The sequence below is a fragment of the Triturus cristatus genome, chromosome 9 (genome assembly GCF_964204655.1).
Source record: "Triturus cristatus chromosome 9, aTriCri1.1, whole genome shotgun sequence".
NCBI lineage: Eukaryota > Metazoa > Chordata > Amphibia > Caudata > Salamandridae > Triturus > Triturus cristatus.
Window position 1 is genome coordinate 354,564,576 of NC_140592.1, and position 23,930 is coordinate 354,588,505.

At 43.1% G+C, this 23,930-nt stretch overlaps 1 protein-coding gene across 3 annotated transcripts in view; it reads right to left on the reverse strand.

The window, feature by feature from the left end:
• DOCK3 (dedicator of cytokinesis 3) overlaps window positions 1–23,930 on the reverse strand; it is a 1,365,978-nt gene that overhangs the window by 1,019,057 nt on the left and 322,991 nt on the right. For all 3 annotated transcript variants that reach the window (XM_085625129.1, XM_085625128.1, XM_085625127.1), the window contains exon 2: window positions 846–929. In XM_085625129.1, the coding sequence (XP_085481255.1) occupies window positions 846–929 (84 nt within the window). The remainder of the gene's footprint in view (window positions 1–845; window positions 930–23,930) is intronic.

The following is a 23,930-nucleotide window of genomic DNA, read 5'->3' on the forward strand; positions in this document are numbered from 1 at the left end:
GCCATGATTGGTCTAAGGATGCCCATAAGTGTCAAAAGGTTTCACTGTAATACCAGGACCCCGATTTTGCAAGAGATGGCCGCTATTATAACAGGAATAGACGCCAATGTGCCAGCAATGACTACTTATGCCAGGGGTAACACCAGATAACAGGGAAATAAACTATCTGCCATGGAACGTCACCAGATGCACATTTACTTTCACAGACACACTAACGTACATATATACAGACACACTGGCACACCCATCTCCAGCATCCAATGAGTAAGTTAACCTATCGCTAGGACCCTGCTGTTTTTGGCACCTGAGCTGCTTGCAGCCCAGCCTGGATACTTTTATTTGCACTCCCGCAGTATGACACTGCCGTAATTACTACTGGCTCCACCACTTTTCAAAGCCTGCACTTATACAAAGTGTGAATAACTTTGTGACAGTCTGCAACATAACCAGTCACCACTGTTTTGAGTAAATGCCAAACCAAGGATCTGGAATTGAATGGCAATAAAAGGGAGACCGCACCACTCATCCTAGGACCATCGGAATGAGGTACTGTGATAAGTTTGATGTCCATGAGCTACTTAGCGGGCAGTGGCAAATTACTGACTCATTGGATACCCCTGGTCTATACAATGTTTGGACATTTGTACTCATCAATTCAAATGTCTGATGTTGGATGTTTGTTTAACACATATATTTAGGCTATAACATATATCTAAATGCGAATAAATGCTCATTGTTGGGATTAATGTTTTTTCACATCTTCACACTCCATCCTAGTTTAGATGGCCACATTCGCTATGACAGCTGGATGAATAGCCGCAAGCCTGGCAGCAAATCATACTCACCTTCAAACTTTTCCAGGATGTGAACCGTCTCTCCAATTTCCAAGACCAACCCTTGGGGTAGGCATCCCCTGTAACTGCATATCACTGCAAAAGAAACAAAAAATACACAGTTTAACGGCGGTGCTTGTTAATTGTTGTCGCTGAAGAATAAGTATTCTGAAGATGAGATCCGGTCGACTCATTCAACACCCAAACCTTTTATTGCATCACCAGTAACAAATCACACCACAGGCTATTGCAGGAGAGCTAAGGTGTACAAAAAAAGCACCAACACAGTTTTGTGCATGTCCATAACTTATTTGACTGCAGTACCGGACAACTAGGGGCGGGCAGTAAACTCAGCTCCTTCGGTGGAGTTTGTGGAGTTTTGCCCAACTCCGCTTGGAGCATGGAGTTTCAAAACAACTACGCCAACTGCTGCTGAGTTTTTTTCGTACATGGCTCGGCAACATTAAGTTGGCGAGCATCAGGTAGAAAATCGAGGGCTAGAACACCTCCAGGTGAGATTTCTCAATGCGAACGGTCACAGTAGCTTGCTACTGCTAGCATTGAGAAAGCTACTGCTCACATTGAGCAAGTTGCCACTCAAGTAGTAAATCTACTCGGGCAATAGGCAAAAGCAGTGCCCTCTGGCATGCTGTGTGGTGTTGTTTATGCTAATCTTACAGCGGGGGACAAGCTCCCGGAGCTAAAATTCAGTGTGAGCAGCATGATATACCGTACTACTCGGCTCGTGGAACTCCACATAATCTCGCAGAGTTTTTAGGTAATTCCGAGTTCCGCCCATCCCTACTAACAACCAGAGCCATCTCAATTTAATATGGCATCATCCGATTGGGAACTGTTTTGCTTCACGCTCACTAATGCAGACTTGATTAACAACTCTGCAGGATTGGTGAGTTGGTCATTAGCAGGCAATGCTATTGACCACCACCTATGTGTGCTATGAAGAGAAAATGCCATGCAAACAAATGGGGGGATCAAAAGCAAATGCATCCTATAGTTACATTTATTAACCATACATGTGAACTTGCAATATTGGTCAAGTTTACAAACCATGCGTTCTTACATTACAATGTCTCCTTACAGCATTAGTGAGCAAGAAAAATAATTAGATTGCGCCAGCTGAGAGAAAATCTACACGTTGATAGGTTTTCTTAGGGAGGGCACAAAAGTATTCAATGGAACTATCTATATGTAGGAGACCCTTAGAGCTGTGAATAATGTGAGTATTGAAAAGATAGAAAGACAATTTTAAAAGTATTACATTTTTTCATATTACCGTATTTTATAAAGGGTCTGAAAAATATGGCACCTAAAAGCAAAATCTGAGAGCTGTGAATGATGTGTGTGTTGAATAGATAGGAAGAATATTTTGGAAATATTGCTTTTTTAATATACTGTATCGTATAAAGAATCTGAAAATGTGGCACTTACAAGTAAACGAATTTAATAACATTGCTGGTAATAATCCCTTACTTTATTCTTAGCTTCTGATGCATTAAGTAGTTAGAAAATATTATATATATGTGTGTGTGTGTGTATATATAAATATATGCATATATATATATGTGTGTGTGTGTTGATATGTATATATATGTATATATATATATATATATAAAAATGTATATGTATATATACATAAATATATATATTGATGTGATCCACAAGAGTCTCTAAAGTTGACAACATGCGCCTCATCACCGCTGGTGCTTGGCTGGAGCGCGACCCCCAGAACCCCCGTTTTAAAACAAAATTCGAAATCATCTTCTAAAGAAATAGCCGTCACTATCAGCAATGTGCATCGGTCTATATATATATGACATATGGGACACGATGAGCATTTGACACATGACGGAAGGTGATCAAGGGACACGTGGTATAGGGTGGAAATTGGCACACAGGACAGGTGAATCGTGTGCAGTAATCTGTGAGACACGTTGAAAGAGGATTTGTTGAACACAAACAAGGCACCTTTGTGGCTAGCGCTCCCTTCCAGCACTTCCTGCCAAATGTTCTCCAGCCAGAGAATGGGCCCTAATTTGATATACTAACCCAGGACAACATACGTGGAATACAATGAGCAGTGTGAATGAAGTATTGTCATAAACCTTGCCGGGAAGGGAAGCACAGCTGCCCCCCATTTCATTCACCTGGCTCCATTCTTCTCACAAAACCTACACCCTTGATACATTTTAAGACAATTAACACAACTAATGGAAAGGGTATCTTCACAAAAATATTATTCATTTTAAAAAGCTTCAAATGTTGTGTCTTTTAAAAAGAACTGTTCCAGTCTGCAAAACCCAAGACCCTGACTTACTAAAAATGGGCAGGACAGCTCCTTGTGCAAATACACAACTCTGCATTGCCTCATATGGCAGAAAATTGTCTAGTGCCTTATTTACTAAGAGTCACACACTGTTGATGGAATTGCATGAGCTTGCATTAAAAATGATATTTCAGCGTGAGGGCAAGTATTGTGCAACAGCACAAAGGCGAGCAAGTGTTGTCTTCTGTGAGGTTTGTCTTCAAGGTATACAGCCCAGAACCAGTTTTTACACCCATGAGTAAGCCACATCAATTATGTAATTTCTTACAAAATACATACTTTACACATGTAAATACCATATCTTGCCCATTGTTTGCACCTGGTTTCATTTAGCAATATAATTCCAAGCTTTATATAGTGAATATTGTGCTAATTTAGTAGATCTGGCTTCCCATTGAATCCTAGAGTTGACTGTGCATTTCCCACCTCATGATCTCCACATTTCATAGATCATCAGGTGTTTGGCGTGACACGACTCAATGCTGCTTCAACGCTGTACTTGCATGAGCTTATGACTTTCTCATTTGTATCATATAGAAACCTTGAGGAAGCTGGAATAGAGGGTACAGCTCTTGCTTGGATCCCACCGTACCACCGTACCTACATAACAGAAACAAATATTATTCATGCTCCTCCTCTCTCTTCGACACCATACAGCATTAGAGTATGCTAAATCATCTCACCCATGCTTTTTAACATCTATATGAAATCTTTACCAGATTTGATCAATGGTTTTGACTCCACCTGTTATAACTATGCAGATGACATACAGATACTTCTGAAATTGGAAAACCCAAAGGCCATTGGAAGAAATCTTCAATTGCCTCCCTGCCATTAACAAATGGATGACAAGAAGCCACCTCAAACTGAATGCCTCCAAAACTGAAATACTTTACTGTGGCAACTGGAAATCCTATGACCCTCTCTGCTCTAGGACCGTCAAAAACAATATCTAAGGAAGTAAGAAATCCCAGAATTACCATGGAGGCCAAGCTGTCAATAAATGCACAAGTGGACAAGGTAGCCAAATCAATCTTTCTGACAATTAAAACACTGTGATGCCTCTTCCTGCATCTAGAATTCCCTCACAAGGTTCACTCTACCATCTCTTATCTTCTATCAAAACTGGATTGCAATGGTCTATATCATGGCTCACCTTTGTCACCCATGAGAAGAATCCACAGAATCCAGAACACAATCACTAGACTATTCCTACATGTAAAGCCACAAACACACGTCTCCCCTGCTTTGAGGTGCTACCCTGGTTACCAGTTGCCAGAAGATCAACTTTTATTTATTTAAATAGTTTTTTATAGCGCGAACATGACCCTTGCGGGAATCAGAGCGTGTTACAAATTTACAGGGAGCAGAGTAGTAGAAACAGTAATATCAAATTCACTGCAAAGAGCAGGAGAAGGTACCACACAAAAAAAGGGAGGGTACACTTCAGAGAGAAGGGGAGATAAACTAATAACAACTGAATATCATTGTACTGGCACTAATAACAACATAATATCATAGTTCAGACAACTGCAAGTACCAGGCAGTGCTTAGAAGCAGGAAGGTAATGTCAGTACTGCTAAGATGGATGCACTAAGGTAGCCGGTGATAAATAGTCATGCGAGCGACTGAGGAAAATAGAATCTTGGGATTGCGGGAAGAAATGTGTTCATAAGGAGTTCTTTGACTTATTTTTTGAAGAATATGATTCATACTGGCTTCAGGAGGTAATGGGTTCCAGATTCTTGGGGCAATCACTTTAAGCTGCTTTGTATCAGACGCAAACAAAATATAGCCAATGACCACTTTTTATCAAGAAGAAAATAAAAAAATACATACAACAAATGAACCTATGCTCAAGAATGTCTCTCTGCCTCAAATGTCCTGCTTTCAAGAAAAAAAAGCATTTGCAATGCAATAGGTCTCGCATTACTAAAGGTTTGAGCTATTGGCATTATTATTTGCGATGCCATTAACTCAAATGTTTAGTAATGCGAGACCTATTGCATTGCAAATGCTCTGTTAAAACTCAATTCAATTTCAATATAAACACTGTTTCTCCAGCCCCTAATTACTTAAGCGGTGAGAAGAAGCTGAATAAGCCTGAACATTTTTTAACATCAATTTTGTCTTAGAACACCAAATGGATTTGATTTGTATTGGGGGCTTTATGAAACCAAATGAGCATGCTTAAAGAATTAAAACCCACTGAGAGAGGACTGCAAAAGAACACAGGTGTTCTATTAATAACATTGCACCTAGATATGTATTGCTTCTTAAGGCTGTGAACAAATAATACAAACTTCTCAGTGACCCCTTGCCAATCACAGACACACATTAGAAGCCTCCCATGACTGAATCCAAACGTCTGGCTGTCCTTCACTGAATGCTACATCTCCTTTGCACTTAACCTGGACATTTGCCTTTTCAGATATAAACTGTTTCTAGCGGTTGTCCTCTCACATTCGTGTACATGGAGCCCTGATACTCTGCCTGAAAAGAGAGTGATGGCGGAGGAGCCAGAGAGATAAAATGGAAAGCAGAAAGAAGCCAACGGGGCGGAGGAAACCATTTGAAGTAGAGGCTGAGTAACAACAACTCTATCTTAGCAAAGATGTATATTTCCATTCCGTCCGTTTCCTGCTACTTCCAAGATGACGTCTCCTCCATGGAAACAGTAAGTCAGCCACCAGAAGTGTTATCAGTGCAGAGCTTCATGGATAAAAGTTAAAAGTAGAAAAAACTGTAATCTTTTAACACCCCATGGCTTCAAAGTACAGACCCAAGTATGTAAGTATCCCGGGCCTGGGCTCGCTGCTCCACAGAACAGCTTTTTGTAACTTTATCAGTACGGAACTGTGCCCCCAGGCCTCTCCATTCTTCGGTGCACAGGGAAAGAGACGTGTGCGAGCCAAGGCCCTGGAAGGAGTCAACAGCAGATGCAATGGTACTGGAGTCGGAGGCTCGGTCCTGTAGGGCTAACTCTCACCCAGCTGTTAGTCTTAGAAAGTGCACAGTCTGATTTGCAGCGTGAAAGACATGCAGTGGCACAAAGTGGATCAGCAGCATCGCTGCTGTTTTTTAAAAGTGAACGCAGCACCCAAGTACATAAAACATGTGTGTGCAGTGGCAGGAAGTGGATCGCTAGTGCAGCTCCTGTTTTTTAAAGGTGAACGTGGTGGCCACATACATAAAACATATGTGTGTGCAGTGGCAGGAAGTGGATCGGCAGCACCGCAGTTTTTTTTTAAGCTGAACCGTGAGCGATTGAATTAAAGTGGGTGCTGCGCTGAAACAAAGCGCTGCGCCCCCGTATATAAAACATATGTGTGTGCAGTGGTAGGAAGTGGATCGGCATAAAAAATGTGTGTGGCTGCGAGTGAAGCCGGCGCCATATTAATGAACAAGCAAATGCTAATGATGAAATCCGGGTGCCGGGCTGCTTTAAAAAACAGGACACTGATTGCAAGCTAAAGAGAAAGCACGGTAACCTGAGCCACGAGGAATGCAGCTGCCACCCTGCGCGCCGCTGCTTGCTCCCGAGAGCAAAATGCTGTGGGAGTGAACATTAAAAAAAGAGGTGGGACATGTACCTGCCTTTAGCCATTTGCATGCTTTCATTATTGAAAGATACATGCAAAAGCCAATCAAATGTGTGGGAGGAGTCACACCCACACATAGTAGTTTAGAGTGCTTACAAGAAGCTTCGCAGAGCAGCGCATGCGCGCTGGCTCAGGCTTGACCTAAAAAAAGGGTGGACATCTTTCTCTGTTCAACCAGCCAAACTACAGAATTCACTACCCACACACATAGGATCCACTGACACCCATCTTAGCTTGAAGAGATTACTCAAGAGTTGGCTCTTCCCCACATGAAAACTATACTCACAACAGTGTACAACAACAGTATACTCAGACACAACAAACAATACTTCTCACGGTATAGAGATAAAGTTGTTATACATGTGTCATTCTACATTGAAGTTATGTTATGTTAATGGGTATCTTATATAGCGCACGGCTACTCCAAGGAGTGTCCCGGCGCTTTCTGACCCATTACTGAGAAAAGGAAAAAGACAACAGAAACATAACAGAATTACTGATTAAAAAGCCAGGTTTTCAAAGCCTTTCTAAAGGCAAACAGGTTGGGAATGCGGCGGAGATCAACAGGAAGGGAGTTCCATAGTTTGGGGGCGAGATATTTAAAGGAACGTCCACCTATTCTGACTTTCCTAATGGGAGGCACCATTGCCAGGCCAAGATTTTCCGACCGGAGAGATCTGGTGGGTTTGTAGAAAGAAAGCCGTTTCTGAATGTAGGAAGCCCCCACCGAATGGAGCGCCTTATGGGCCAGTGTAAGAGCTTTGAATGTGATACGCTTCTTGATTGGAAGCCAGTGAAGGGAGGAAAGCAACTCAGATGATCTGGCATGCCGGGGTAGACCGAAGATGGCTCTTGCCGCAGAATTATGTACGGCCTGGAGTTTGTGCAAGAGATAATCCGGCAAGCCCAGGTAGAGGATATTTGAATAGTCAAGCCTGGAACAGATCAGAGCTTGTACTGTCAGCTTCCTGTGGGCTAAAGGAAGCAAAGGAAGGAATTTACGCATCATTTTAAGCAGACCAAAACAGGTACCCGTGAGACCTGTGATCTGTGTTTTCAAAGCCAGGGTGTTATCGATTTTGACCCCAAGGTTTTTAGCGACCAAAGAGGAAGAGGAAGGGGGGGACATGCAAACCGGCCACCATTCCTGCCAGGGCGGTTCTGCCTGACAGCCGAAGAAGAGCACCTCGGATTTATCAGGGTTGCACTTGAGGCTGCTCCTCTGAAACCAGTTGAAGACAGCCCCAAGGCAACCACGTATGCTCTCCCCGTCAAACTCCATGCCCCTCTTGCAGGTGAAGAGGAGCTGGGTGTCGTCAGCGTATGATATGATCTGGGCGCCCATCGACTCCGCCAGTACCGCCAATGGAGTCATGAAGATGTTAAAAAGGGTCGGGCTCAATACCGACCCTTGTGGGACTCCGACATTCATAGGCGGCACCTCGGCGGAGTACGGGGGGGCCCAGACCACTTGCCGACGACCCGCTAGGTAAGATCTCAGCCAGCTCAACACCCTCCCTCTGAGACCGATCTCGTGAAGTCTTCTCAAGAGGGCCTCATGCGGGACGGTGTCGAAGGCCGCCGACAGATCCAACATCACCAGCATTGCTCTTCCGCCTGAGTCGAGAACTTCCTTAATGGCTTCATTAACTTCCAAGAGAGCGGTCTCAGTGCTCAAGTTGGAGCGGAAGCCAGATTGGGTAGAGTGGAGTAACCCATGATCTTCAAGGAAGGAAGAAAGCACAGAGTGGACGTGCTTCTCGACGATCTTAGCCAAGCTGGGCAGGAGAGAAATGGGCCTATAGTTAGCATGTATCTCTGGGTCAAGGCCTGGTTTTTTAAGAAGGGGAACGACCATTGCCTTCTTCCAGGTTGGTGGAACAATGCCGCTGGACAAAGATAGGTTCAAAACAGGAGAAATTAAGGAATTCAGAATCTTGGCAGTCCTGGCTAAAAAGCTCGCCGGGCACGGATCGAGCGGAGAGCCAGATTTAATCCTGAGTAAAAGATCCAGAGAATTAGATTCCAATAAAGGAGGAAACTCCGATAGAATGGGGCAGGAATCAAGAGGTAAAGTCATCAGAATGGAGTCTTGCAATGAAGCACTTGGGGCAGCTGGTGGAAAAGATTCTTGAATCAATTTGATTTTCGTATTAAAGAAAAAGGCCAGCTCCTTTACCCAAGATTCGGAGAACTTATGCTGGACTATGCTGGATTTAGGAGAGATAAACTCTTTAACAATGGTAAAAATTTCTTTACTGGAATTTGACGCAGACTCAATTCTATTTGCAAAATAGTTCTTTTTGGCCTCAAGAATGTCAGAGTGGTAGGATTTAATAGATAGTTTATAGGCAGACTTAGCTTCTTGGTCATATTGCTTCCGCCAGAGTCTTTCGGCTAACTTACAGTTACGCCGTGCCAGAGCAAGTGACTTAGAGAACCAAGGAGCCGAACTGCGCTTGACAGATGAAGAGGGGGTAGAAAGAGGAGCAAGATCATCAAGCCTTTCAACTAACCATTCCTGGAAAGTTTCAAGGTCCCTCTCCAAATGGCCGGATAGGATACAGGGATATTCGTGAAGCGCTTGAGCAAGATTCTCAAGGGTAATTTTATGCAAAGGTCGTCTGGGGTGCCTAAGGTGGTCTGGGTTAATATGAGATGTTTTACTTCTGCCCTGAATTAAAAAGCTAATCAAAGAATGGTCGGACCAGAGAACCGGGGTGGGATGGGACATAATAAGGGGAAAGGTGGAGAACACTTGGTCAAGCGTGTGACCCTTATCATGAGTCGCACTTGAGATGTAAGGAGTTAGACCAAGAGGAACAGTGATGTCCTTGATTTTGACCGCTTCACTGTCCAACTCAACGTCCATATGGATGTTAAAGTCCCCTAACATTATGCAGTTTTCCACCTTCAAGCAAAGAGCAGTAATAGCAGATTGAAGGTCGTCGAAGAAGGAACCCCGCAGACCCGGAGGTCTGTAGACCAGAAGCCCAGAAGCCCAGAAAAAGATTGATGCGGGGAGAGTGCAATGGAAAAGGCGAGGGATTCGCAACCAGAAATAGGCAGAGATGGAATAATTGTGCAGGCAAAAGATCTAAGGACTGCAAGTGCAACACCACCACCTTTACCCACTGTCCTATCCTGTCTATATACAATATACTCTGGCGAAAAGGCTGCTGCAATGTCAGGATTAGACGACTCACAGAGCCATGTTTCTGTGAGCAAGAGACAGAGTGGGTTCTCAGAGGTAAGTAGCTCAAAGATGTCCAAAGCGTGCCTATGTAATGAGCGAGTGTTAAGCAATAAGCACTTAAACTGTTTGGGAGGGAGCGGACGGGAACCCTCAGAAGCCCGGTATATGTTGGGATACCATCCACAACCAGGACAGCAGCATTTACCTTTGAATCGGCCAGGAAAGACATGCCGACAGGTAGCGGTATTAAGGTTACATAAGAGTAGATCCGCTGCAGAGTAGGTAAGCCTATGGCCAGAGCCTGCCGCTGCGCCGTCCGCTGCCGTGTCGCGGACGGGCGCAGACGGGCAGGACTCTGGCACGACTCCGGCGCAGATCCGGCGCGCCCGCTGATCGCGTCCGCTGCGCGGAGTCATCCCTGCCCGTTTTTGTAGTGCGATCGATGGCGTCCCCAACCCAGCCCGACCCAAGATGGCCGCCAAAACCGGCGCCCGGTGTTCTCAGCCGAGAGCAGGACCGGACCAGCAAGGACGGGTGAGAGTAGACTTCTGGGTGCTGTTGGGCGCTGGGGGGTCTCTGCACACCTCAAAGATCAGGTATGGAGCAAATATAGGTACACATACAAACGCTAATAAAAACGAGTTGAAGCGATTAAAAACACAGGGATAGACAGGAGACCTCCCGGCTTCCGCCTCAAGAGGGAAAAAGGTGCGTGCAGTGTCAGGATGCTTCCTGTTTGTAAGCAGATACATTCATATTGGGAGAAAAATTTATATTACTCCACAAGACATATGTGTATATTAGGACTTTCATAAGTGCTGCTTCGATGTACATATTGCTGCATATATAGAGGAGTTTATGCCTGCTAAAATGTAAGAAATGTCAGGAAAGAAAATTGCATACTTCACCACAAGAGAAAGGTGCTCATAAGACCATGTAAATATTACTGCTTCAATGCACATATGGGTATTTAAATGCAGGTTTATTTCCAGCCAATGCAACCATGCCAAGTGATGTGCGCATATGTTTATGTGTAAGTTAACATCAGGTTTTTGATATAAAAAAAAATCCTCTTGTCAACCTCTGTCCCATCTCATCTGTCTCTCACTCATTCGAGCCTTTCTGACTACTATAAACAACTCTGTACATCCTTCTCAAATGTTCCCCTCCTTTTTCAGCCATGTCACCCAACTAACTGTCACACATGACCACTACTTACAAAAACAAATTACTAATTCCCTTTCCAAATCCATTCCATTCTTTTTATCCCATTTCTAAACTCTAATAACTAAAAAGAAAATAAGAGAACAAACCTAACACAACTAATGCACAAATAAAAGAAAACAATATACTAAGCTACTAACTATTAACCTCTAATCATGGGTTCCAGATTAACGTGCTACGCAGCAAAGCATTTCAATGCCTGGGCAGGGGTTGATAAGAGTTATATCAATACAATTTACTATTTCAATTACAATCCTTTCAATTGCGTGAGCAGCCTCATGACAGTTAAACAAACCTGGGTACTAGCACATTGTAAAGAAGATATTACTAAAATGGCATGTTGATAGTTCCCAAAGATGTTTTCACAAAACATTTCAGAATGTGGAATTTTTATAACCGCGATAGTCCAGTTACTTATTATTACCAGGTTGGCAAGGCAACAACTAACACATACTATTTTAGAATGTTTTAAAATATAACTTTTTTCTGCGTTGACCTCTGTTGGCTGGTACATGCACAGTTGCTGCTGTACAATGGCACACACGCCTAGGCTCAGCCCCACTTTGTATGTGCCAAGGTGTGGGTCCACATTTGACTGTGCTTGTGCAACTGTCTTCCACAGTTGGATAGACCTACAGCGCAGATGCCCATGCCAAGCCCAACTCAACAGAACTGCATATGAATTGACTTTGTCCCTTAATCAGTGCCAGAATCATTCCTAACTTCTGCATTTCCACGATGCACTGTATCATACCTGCCAACTTGAAGAACGATCTCACCATTGGAGGAGGAGGCGGGGCCTGAAGGGGCTGAACCTCGTGTCAAGAAGTACCCACGGGGTTCTTTTGAATCCCACCCCGCCCCAAGCCCTCTCCTCCCAAAAGAAAAAGCTTGCTGAGGCTGGTACCGATATCCTGGGGTGTTTTCAGACCCCTTAATGGACATCTGCAGTTCAAAGCCTCAGAAAACAAGCTGGAAATCCACAATTTGCCATGTTTTTTAGCTTGTTTTCCCTGCCACAGTTTGATTTCGGCTCCTTACCGGGTGACCGTGTGAATGGAGCCGATATCATGTAGCACACGGTATGTTGTAAGTGCACTTTCTCTCTCTTTTATCTGGCAAATAAGGCAGAGGGGAAAATGTGCATGTGATTGAAAGAAATCTGTAGGTGCTCATGGAGCTCGGCATTTCTGCATAAAAAAAACGCCTCTCAGATCTGAACCGTTTCAGCCTTTTGTTGAGCAGACACCATCTTGCACTGTATTTGTTGTAAACAAAGACATCACCCAACATTGCCCAGTAATAGGAGTCACCATCCAACAGTGCACGGTGTCCAGCCTCAATTGGCAGACAGGTGCAGTAATCATCTTGTACCAAGAGGGGTGTTGAAACAAATATAGAGGCAATGCTATTCTTGTCAAATGGTCATGGCAGCACATGAGGGCATGTTATTCTGGCCACCAGCTCAGTTATGATTCCGCATGACAGAGTCCAGAACCTTCTGATAAAACTCCTAGACTCATCAGAGAGCGTAACTGCCTACACTCAATTGTATTTTACCTACCAGCTCCTTATGCATAGGCTAAAATGTTGTTGGCAAGCACAGTTCCATGAAGCTTCTTGCCTTGTGCATTATCCATGTTGTTCCTGAAGGGAGCACCCTTGCAGAGGTGTGAAATAAGTAACATATGTGTGTATGACTGCTCTTTGATCACATCACTGTCATGAAAATTTGTCATCAAACCACGCACCAGGCATACATAAAAGCACCATGTCTTAAATTTGTTTTAATCCCTTATACTTCATAGTAGATAATATAAATTAGATTTTATTCAGTTAACATTGTCAGAGTTTAAGGGCTGAAGATTACTTCTTATAGTAAAAAATCATACAGAAGTTTAGTTAAACTATGGGGCTCTGGTTCGGAACAAATACGTCAACCAGGGCTAAAATAATAAATGATTGGTTTTACCAGCACCTTGGCTTACAGAGGACAGCACACCTATGGCTAGCCATGTTGTGGGCCGGTGAATCTTAAGTACCACTATTGGAGCTCATCTTTCAAGAAATTGACTACTCACCTTAAGGATGGTGGATCCATCACAAATCTCTTTTATTTGGGATGGGAGTGCTTCCATTGCAATACACGGAGAGGAGAGGACATTCACTCTAGTGGAGAAGCATTGAACCACTCCATGCAACTAAATGCTTAATCTTTTGCCGTGGTATTCAGACCATTGCCCAACACAGAAAATCCACTATTGCTCTGGCTGGAAATGATCCTGAAAGCTGTACCAATGTCACACAGGGAAATTTGTGCTCTGTGAGTATGGTGGGAGCTTGCTGGTACTCTCCCGAATACCTCTCATGTCACAATATGATCAACACTTGCTCCCATTCTGCAGTTATTATCTCCATAGGTGTAACCTCGTCTCTCTCAGACCTCCTGACTGTATCATTTAGTGCTACATACTATATCTTCAGCGATCTTTGGAAGCAACATTACATCAAGCAGACACAAAACCATACAGGACTACTTGTCCATGGGTATCTCACTGAATGTGTGATGGAATCCTGCATACATTTAGCATGCATGCCTTCATCACGACGGCATTAAAACGAATGTGTTGTTACAACGTGTTCCTTTAGAAATCAAGTCATTACAATGACTTGCCTCAGGGGGGCTCGCTGGACTTTGGAATAGTATAATTTACTATTCCAACTCCAGTCTGCGCAATTGTAGGGAACTTGTTGGACTTATAATACAACACCACTCCACCAATGCGCCCCCCCAAAGCAAGTTGTTGTAATGAGCTGCATGCCATAAGAATGCCTGGTAAGGATGCGTTCATTCTATTTCCGGCACTGTAAAGGCACAGCGTTATTCAAGCTGCATTTTAAAGGACTTTTCCCATCTCATCTGGGGTCCCGACATACTCTTCATGGAACCAACCACCGGATTTTGATGGGTGTGTATGTGGTCTGTTCAACCTGCATAAAAGAGTATTTGCAGTAGGTGTGGACGACATGTCCGGAATCACAACAGCACCCCTGAGCCACATGCACCAATCCCAGCAAACAGCCTGCATGGAGAACAGGTAAAGTGCCCATCACTGGTTTGGGATGCTCGAGAGGGACAACCAAACAGTCATTGTGCACTTAGGAGTGGGCAAACGATTCCTCACCTGCCCTGCTCCAAGATCAGAGCAGCACCAGCAAAGAAGCACAAACATAAAATGATAATAACTGAAAGTTTCTGCTTCTCGCACTGCTTGAAAGCAGTGGGGCGATGCTCCTCCGCCATAGCGAAGGAGCCGCCACTGGCAGGTAGAGTCAACGGGTGAAATACGGGGGACAAATGAGGAATTACCTGACAAATCAGGACTGAAATTACAAATTCCCCCCGTAATTGCTTATTTCTCAGAAGAACGTCAGAAGCCCTCATTTAATCCCTATTAACTCTTCTCCTGGAGCTGCAGTATGCCTGGAATTAGGAACTCCAGTTTGAGATAATGGAGGATATAATGGGAATCTCGTAATGAAGTCACTAATCTGTCTCGTAAGATTCTTGAATTGATCTCACTCACCATTTATACCAGACTGTGCCAAATCGCTTTCCCTAAAATTTTCTTTGGACTTCCTGTGTCCCATTGTCTAGGAACATATTGTGTATTCCTGACGTAAGTGTATGCCTCAGCTGGAGTCTGGCCCAGTGCCTGAGTATTGTGTAGGAGTTTTAGCACATCATACGGGTGGCATAATTAAATAAACTGATGCTTTTCTCTCTATCGTCTTAATTAACACCTTCTATTGAAAGAGCAGGTTGGTTTTAATGCTAGCCTGATTGCACTAAACATGCCCATCGTAAATCTGAAAGAAAATGGACAAATCCAATTTCCCAGCACAGAGGCTAGCCTATAAAACATCTTTCACTTCTTACCATAAATCCATTTATAGGACAGTATTTTCTCAGAAACATCCACTTGCCAATAACTCATTGGAGAGTTATTTCAACCACTTCCAATTTTATTCAGTGCTCATGTTCATTCCTTACCGTGTTCCCATCGGAGGAACCTTCCTCCATAGTTTTTTATCAAAAGTATGAAACATGGAAACAAATCATCAGAAATACTGGTGATTCACTTTATTTCTTTAGTGAGCCAAGTAAATAATACAATTCCACTTAGATGTGTTTCTTTTCAATTTCATCTATAAGTTTATTGAACATTTGTTATTGGTATTTTTGGATGGAGCTATTTCATGCCCTTGGTGGTAAATTTATAGGGTGTGTGTTTTGCAAACACCTTCTGCCACTGTATTATGACAACAGCATTCTGGAGTTAGCAATGTGAGACAAGAGCGTTTGCGCACTTTTGTTGTGCAACATTTTGTTGTGGTGGTGTTTTTGTGCAGAATTATTGCAATTTGATTTTGCTGTGGTGTACTGCAGTTATTGGGTTGTGATCTGTTTTGACTATTTTTTTGTGATATGCTCTGTTGTTATGATTCTATTGTTATGTTGATTTATGTATGGTATTATGTTATGTTCTGGTATTTACTTTACAAATGCCAATAATATTGCTACTACAATTTTCACCTAAAAGCACCACATGCCTTGAAAGTTCCTGGGACAAGCAATCATTTATCATTGTCCACGGTGGTAAAATAAAACTTCTCTGTCTCTTCAAATACTTGTCGCCCTGGGAAACCGGGATGGGGGATGGTAAGGTGGCGACGAAATGTGGGGGAAGGTCACTGGATAGGGAACAGCAGAGAATAGCTTGGCTGCTGAGTATAGGGGGTTGTGGACTGGTGGTAACGACTAATGTACGCATTTCTGCAATGTCATTGTCATGGTTATTTTCGCTGTCTTGGTTATTAATAAAAAGTGTTTTAAAAAAAAAAAAATACTTGTCGCCCGTCAGTTTTAACACAGCACTTTCACTTATATGATACAGACCCCCTTTTTATGTAATAGTCACTCTGCTAGGTAGAAATAAGCAATCTTAATATTTGTGTCAAGAGGAAGTCCACTGTAGATCTGAAAGCCTTTGTTCATACAGGTGTTCCACACATATGCATGTTTATTGTTAAGGTGGTAGCCTGACCGGTGTTGGACCCCTTGAAGTCTTACAACCTACTGAATCCAGTGGAAGAAATGGCGTCAAGACTGATATCTTCAGTAAATGTACAGTTTTGCTGATGATGGTGGTTTAGTGTGATAATCACTTCTTGACCTCATCCTTCCCTGTGGCAGTTTGGATATGCTCAGTGACCAGCACATTGAACTCCAATAGATTGGTTGAGCCTCTTTTCATCTGTAGCAGAGCTGAGACTTTTCTTCCATGAGCAGATCTTATGAAGATGAAAGGTCACCTAAGCTTTGCCTTTCTTTGGCAACCTTTTCAATGTTGATATCAAACTAGAATGTCCACGGATTATGGAACTCAGACCACATTTTGTAGCACTACACACACAGCAAATAAACATGTGTTAAAGCATCAAAATTTAAGGATACATTTTATATGTTTTAGAGTGTCTTTGTAGAGGTGTGGTTTTTGGTTAGACCTAAACGTCCAAGAAATAGAGCTTAATTTCTGAAAGGATTGTCACCCTTTTGTGTACACCCTTATTTCACAGCATGAAGCACACACATCTTTGGATGATGTATTGGTCTACATTTGATCTCTACAAAAGCAAGGAGAAAGCAGAGGTGGCTCCTTGTTATGGCCGAGGACCGCTGCCCCACTGAAAAATAAAATTATAATAAAAACACTTTAATATCATTTTATTTTTCATTAATCCCAGCTGAGGTTAGGGCGGGGACATGCTCCCGAGCGCACAGTCAGGGAGGAGTGTTCGGGCACTTGTAAGTGAGCATGTCTGTTTGTCTGCAGAAGCAGGTACGTTTAAAAAATATATATACCCCCTCACCCCTGTCTCCCACTCCCCCCGCGTTGCCACACCACCCTAAAATTGGAGCAGCCGCCACTTGAGAAAAGAGCGTTTGAGCGTTGCATCAGGCGTTCTCTCACTACAATTAGCAACAAAATTAAGTATGAAATTCCGTAACAATGAAGTTTGTCCGGAAAGCCTCAAACAGTAGGCTGTTCTTAATTTATGGGGTCATCCTGTTTTGGTGATCCTTAACCTTATTTTTTAATAACTAATATTGGAATTCATGATAAGATTAAAAAAATATGGGACTCACAGGACGTAATTATCTAAGGAGGAATCACTAACAGACTTGGGGCCCAGCTGAGGACACAGCATGGAAACCCACCAATATGTCCTTTACAGATGACTTTATGCTCATCAATAGCAATGTTATTCGCAAGTAGGAAGAGAGGCAACCAGGAGATTTTAGATAGTATCAACATCATCATTAACTTAATTTGACTACATTCTGGTTCCTCTGCAACAGACTTAGTAGTTTGGCCCGAAGATCACGATCCATGGCGCCCTCAACATTTAACGGTTCGCTGCTGCTTGGCTCGTTGTAGAATGTCTTAGACATGGAAAGCAGAGGCACCATTGTATAGACTTTTAAGAAATGATGTAAATAATTTCACTTTCAAATTCTTATTACTAAAGTCCACTGAGTGCCATCAGTGCTGGGAAGCCCTTGGACAGCTATGCTCGATACAAAACTCATAAACATAAACATCTAGTGTTTGATCTCTCCAAAACAGGCAGTTTGAGGAAATAGAGGGGTAGCTGTTCCTCAGCCGTTGGAATAGCTGATTATGACCAGCATAAGAGGGGAGTTCCTTACTCCAAGCCAAAAGCAAACTCAAATAGATATCAAGCGTGACAGGTGAAAACAGTGATTTCCTTGGGTACCCTTCCCCGGTGCCTCAAAAGAGGCTGAAAGAAAATGACATGTTTGATCTTTTGATACAGAAATGGTTTAGACCACAGATATATAGGTAATGATCAGAAGATCCCATCCAATAGGAATCTTTGATGAAGAAGAGTGAAGGCTATGCAAATATCTCACAACAAGTGGGTGACACTGAGTTATAGTCACATCTGTGATGCTCTAGTGCATCTACAGGCTCCAAATGCCTACTCCCTGTTCTTTCAGGCAGATACAGGCAACCGCTGGTGAAGGGTAGGCGCATAAGAGCCAGCACCCGACATAACCCCAATAGGGTGCAGGCATCCAGCGTTGTTTAGCCTAGGGAGATCGATCCTATACCTTTAGAGGGTACTTTCTTCGCTTGGACTGATCTACATATCGAGATCTTAGACCACACTATAGGGCAATTAACCCGGCGGTCAACCCCAAGCTACTTCTCACCCATCTGGGTTACCATCCCTCTTTTGGAACCCCCCTTTTCTGACGTGCACACTCACCAGAGTAGTTAGGTCCTGAAGAAATGCCACTGATCCTTCAGACTCCCAAGGCGTGAAACATGTCGACCTTTTAGTTGCACGGGCGCATTGAGCCTCATAGTAACTCACCAACCTTCGGGTTTTTTAACCTACCAGGGGCACCACACTATTAAAGAGTTCACTAGTGGATACCCCTAGGTTTTTTTATTCATTTACGCTTGCACGCACTTCACTACCTATCTCACCAGATCCACCCCACACACCCGCACTCACCAAACGGCTTTTCTCTTAAAAGACCTCCGTTAAAGTGACCCTTCGGGGGCCCGACGGGCATTGCAGCGCCGGCCCGACGAGGAGCAAAAGCCCGATGATGAAGCATGACATCCTTCTTGGTGTATGAGGGCAACTTAGAGGCAAAATCTGGCCCTCCCCTTCGGGATTGGATCCTTGATACTGGGGACGAACCTCTGTGCCTCTCTCTTTTTCATACTTCTCTTCTCATCTTTCCTTTTCTACATCTTTCTTTTTTCTTTTTTGACAGGGTGACACCTTGCACCCTCCATATGGAACAGTGTCCCTTCTGATTTTACAGATAAAGATGTCAACCAGCTAACGTCCATCTTTGGTGATCCTTGTCGGTAAGGAAATCTCCACTAGGAATGGCAGGGAAGGGAACTCTGAAAACACCAGAAACATATGTACACTGCCATGCCAATGGATACCAAAGTGATTAATAAAAGTGGGCTTTTCTCATTGGGTCTTCACATCCGTTTGAGGGTTCTGGCGGTTTGTAGGTTGGGGCACCACTGTATAAAGACGAATATACAAATATACAGACAACAAGACATGCAGCCAAATTAGCCATTCAGTTATAGGACTACTGGAGTTGCCTGCTTTATTCGAAATGTTTTCTTTTAAAGGATGTAGGGCCACATTTATCAAAAATTTGTGCAGCACCATGCAACAAGCCACCTTGCTGCGCTGCGTGAAAGGTAAAGGGCACCATTATACTTCTGCCCTTTCCTTACGTTGGTGCACCTTTGGCTGCTAAGCGCCAATGCAGGCACCCTTGTGCCATGTTGCAAGAGTGCCTGTGTTGCAGGCAGGGTCGTTTTTGTGCAGGAAGGGACACCTCCAGAGATGTTTTCCTCTTTCTAAGGGGGCTTCAGAATGTAGCACCCTTAGAAAGAGTAAACAACAAGGAGAAAAAAAGATATTTCTTTTCGTTGCGCATCTGGTGGGGAGGTGTACAATTCTGATGCATTCCCAGGTCTACCAATGTTGGTAAATCTGGGAATGTGTTAGAATCCATGGGTAGATGTGTGGAAACACTCACACTCCACCCATGGCACACCACCCTGCCGCAGAGTAACGCAAGGCAGCAATTTGCGCTGCCTAGTATTACTCTGAATTTATCAAGCCACAAAAAGCCTTTCAAGGTGGTCTTGCGTGGCTTGATGAATCTCATTTAGGTTTTGTGTCACCCTTGCATCCCCTTGTGTGGCACAAGGGTGACACAAAACCTTGATAAATATGCCCAGTGATAGATTTCTCAATGCGAGCATCTGTCTAACATCCCTTCTTCTCTGATTGAATTAACTCTCTAATTGGTCCCCTTGGGGTTTCGCCAGGATCAGGCGGGCTAGTTCTCTTTGTAAACATGGAGCCATATTGACTTGATTTCTATTCATCTGCGATTGCTTCCCTCTGGTCAGTGTTCTGTGCGAATCGCAGCAGAAACTACTTTACAATGCCTCCTCTTCCATAATAATTTTATTTCGGCAGTCATAGCATAAACGTTTCTGTGTATACTTAATGATATATTTGTTGAATATTTGTGATCTGTGAAATCAATTTCCATTCATAGGTATGTCCTCTAAGTATGCCACCTAAGACATATGGCTAAGATATGGCGCTCTTCAGCTCTCTCCCGGCGCTGGTGCGCTTGATGGTGCAAGGGTGCCTGCGTTACTAGCAGGATTGTTTTTGTTCAGAAAGGGATACCTTCCTGAACAAAAACAATCCTTATAGACCCATTCTTCTTTCTGTGCATGCTGCAGAATAGAGTGAATGATGAAAGATGAAATAACAAGGAGAAATAAAGATGTTTCTGCTCGTTATGCCTCACCTGTGATTTTGGAAATGCACCAAAATCATTGGGTGGATGCATGTGAACGCCCTGCTCCACCCATGGAATGCTGGCCCAACACAAAGTAGCGTGAAGCAGTGCTATGTGTTGTGTTGCATTGCTTCGTATTTACTAAACCATGCAAAATGACTGTGCATCGCTTAGTAAACACTATAAATGATTTTGTGTCGGGCAGCACCAGAAAAGTGACGCAACCCCGACAGAAAATCATAGTAACTCTGAGACATGATGTGGTTTGTTCCCATTACCGACGCTCTATGTTTCTCCTAGGCCAGAGGGTTTATCGACACAGAGTCAAAGTTCAACCTTAAAGTTCCTACTCTTGGAGCCAGACCCTTAATCACCAATCAAACTGTAAAATTCAAACTCCAGGAAACGAGGTAGGTACAAATAACGTTTCTTTATGTAGGAAGATCGAGACACAGCACATCAAGCTACAGGAAAACACCAACTGTCGACACCTGGAATATGGAACACAAACCATACCACGCAGACACCGTGTTCCATATTCCAGTGAGCCCAGATCACAGAGCAGAACAAATAACTTACATAATACAGGATGCAACACATTTCCCCCCTTAATAAAAGACAATGTTAATCTAAGAACCGTACAGGTAACCTTCTTTCGCGAAGATTATCCTTAACTCTACATGCCACAGAAGATGAGGAAGGAGGAACATCTTTTGATTTACATGCCACAGAAGATGAGGAAGGAGGAGCATTTTTTGACTTTGAAAAATCAGACAAATTATGTGATACACAAGATTCAACCACCACAGGCATTTTGTACCTTGCCACCCTTCTAACATTCCAAACCCTTCCATCCTGAGTGATCACACTGTTCTTACAAACTTTCACCACCTTAATGGGATGGTAAAATTTAGAACAACCCTTAACCAAAAACCCAGGCTTCCTGACCCTAACCCAATCTCCAACAACAAAGTCAGGAACCTTGACATTCATTTTATCATCAAATCTATTTTTCATCACCTCCTGTTTACTTTTAACCTGTCTAGCAACAGCATCAATATCAGTAGTATCATCAGTTTTACTGTACTTTTTAATCCACCAAGGACAAATTTCAGACGAAGGCTCCCTCCCTTTCAACAACCTGAAAGGAGTAATGCCTGTCACTGAATGCGGAGTGATCCGATAAACCCACAGCTTCTTCCTGACTACATCCAACCAAGGTTCACTTGACCTTTGTGCCACCTGAACACTGTCCTTGAGAACCCTGTTAAATCGCTCCACTTGACCATTCTCCCTTGGTTCATACAGAGACGTAGTAACATGTTTGATGTTAGACATACCTAAAAACTCCTGCATCTCATGAGATGTAAGTTGTACCCCATTATCCGTAACAATTATCTCAGGATACCCTTCACGAGCAAAAACTTCCCTAAAGAAAGTCACAATAGACTGAGTAGAAATGCTAGCCACAAACTTAACCTCAGGCCACTTAGAATGATAGTCGATCAAAACCAAAGCAAAGCGAGCACTGTGAGGCAGACTGCTAAACGGACCAGAAATGTCAAAAGCCACCTTTTGCCAAGGGAACACTGGCCACTCCACCGGTTTAAGCGGAGCAGAAGAAGTGTGAAGCATCTTATCGCTACTAATGCACTCTGAACACTCCCTAACAGTTCTATCCACCATTTTGTCAAGGCCCGGCCACCAAAAGTTAGCCCTAATCAAACGCTTCATCGAAGACATACCCAAATGAGTTTGATGTGAAATACATAAAATTTTCTTCTGCATGGCATTCGGAGGAACAATCTTACCCCCTTTGAAAATTAAACCATCACTTTCCTCAATGTCGGCAGATACCCGACAAAAAGGAGCAAGATCAGCAGAAACCTCCTTTTCCTTAGGCCACCCATTTTTCACACAACCCAAAATTTCCTGGTACAACGGGTCATTACCCATTTCAAACGCCCATTCACTTTCTGACAATTTTACAAAATCCTGAGATACAAAGTCTTTCAACGTTGCAACAACATCCATATCCTGTTCAATCGAAGAAACACAACTATCATCACATGGTAACCTAGACAAAAAATCTGCAGTTACATTGTTTCTGCCCGGAACAAAAGCAACTTCAAAATCATACTCCTGTAAACGGGATGTAAGACGAGCTATGCGAGCAGTGGAGTTCCAACCACCCCCAGGAGACAAAATTCCAACCAACGGTTTATGATCCGTTCTCAGTGTGAATCTGCTTCCCCAAATATAGTTGCGAAAATGCTCAATCGCCCAGACACAAGCCAACAATTCCCTCTCAATAACAGCATATCTTCTTTCCGTTTCAGACAAGGTCTTTGAAGCAAAAGCTACACACCATTCATCCTTACCAGCACATTGGCTAAGAACCCCACCTAGTCCATAAAGACTAGCATCGACAGTGATAATGCATCTTTTGTTGACACAAAACGACCTCAAGGTTGGGGCATTAACAATCTCCTCTTTGATACACTTGAAGGCTGCATCCTGTTTGTCAGTCCATACAAACTCAGAAGACTTCCTCATCAACTCTCTGAGAGGTTCCATTTTGGTTGCAAAATTACGTATAAACTTGCTATAGTATTCACATAGCCCAGCAAATGATAACAATTTATCCTTATTATCAGGAGCTGGAGAATTGATGATAGCATCAACCAAAACCTTTTTAGGTACCACCCCATCCCCAGACAGTGTGTGTCCCAGATATTCCACAGATTTACAGAAGAATTTGCATTTAGTGGCTTTGAGTGTAAGCCCATATTCACTTAACCTAGAACAGACTTCTTTTACATGTAGATAATGCTCATCATCATTTTTCGAAAAAATCAAAATATCGTCCTGAAAACATTTTACAAAAGCAGACAAGTCTCTGAAAATGTGATACATAGCTCTCTGGAAAACAGAAGCGGCCGAAGCCAGGCCAAAAGGCATTCTTTTGAACTGAAAAAGACCATGTGGTGTTATAAACGCTGTGTAATGTCTAGAATCCTCCGTGAGTTCAATTTGATGATAAGCTGACCGAAGGTCAAGAGTGGAAAATACACATGCTCCATCCAACATACATATCATCTCATTGATATTCGGAAGGGGATGACAATCCACAACAAGGTTAGAATTAAGGGCTCTTAAATCAACACACAACCTAATGCTTTTATCCGGTTTAAGGGCCAAAACAATGGGAGACACCCACTCCGAGGACTCCACTTCCTCAATAATACCATCCTTAACCATGGTATCCAACATG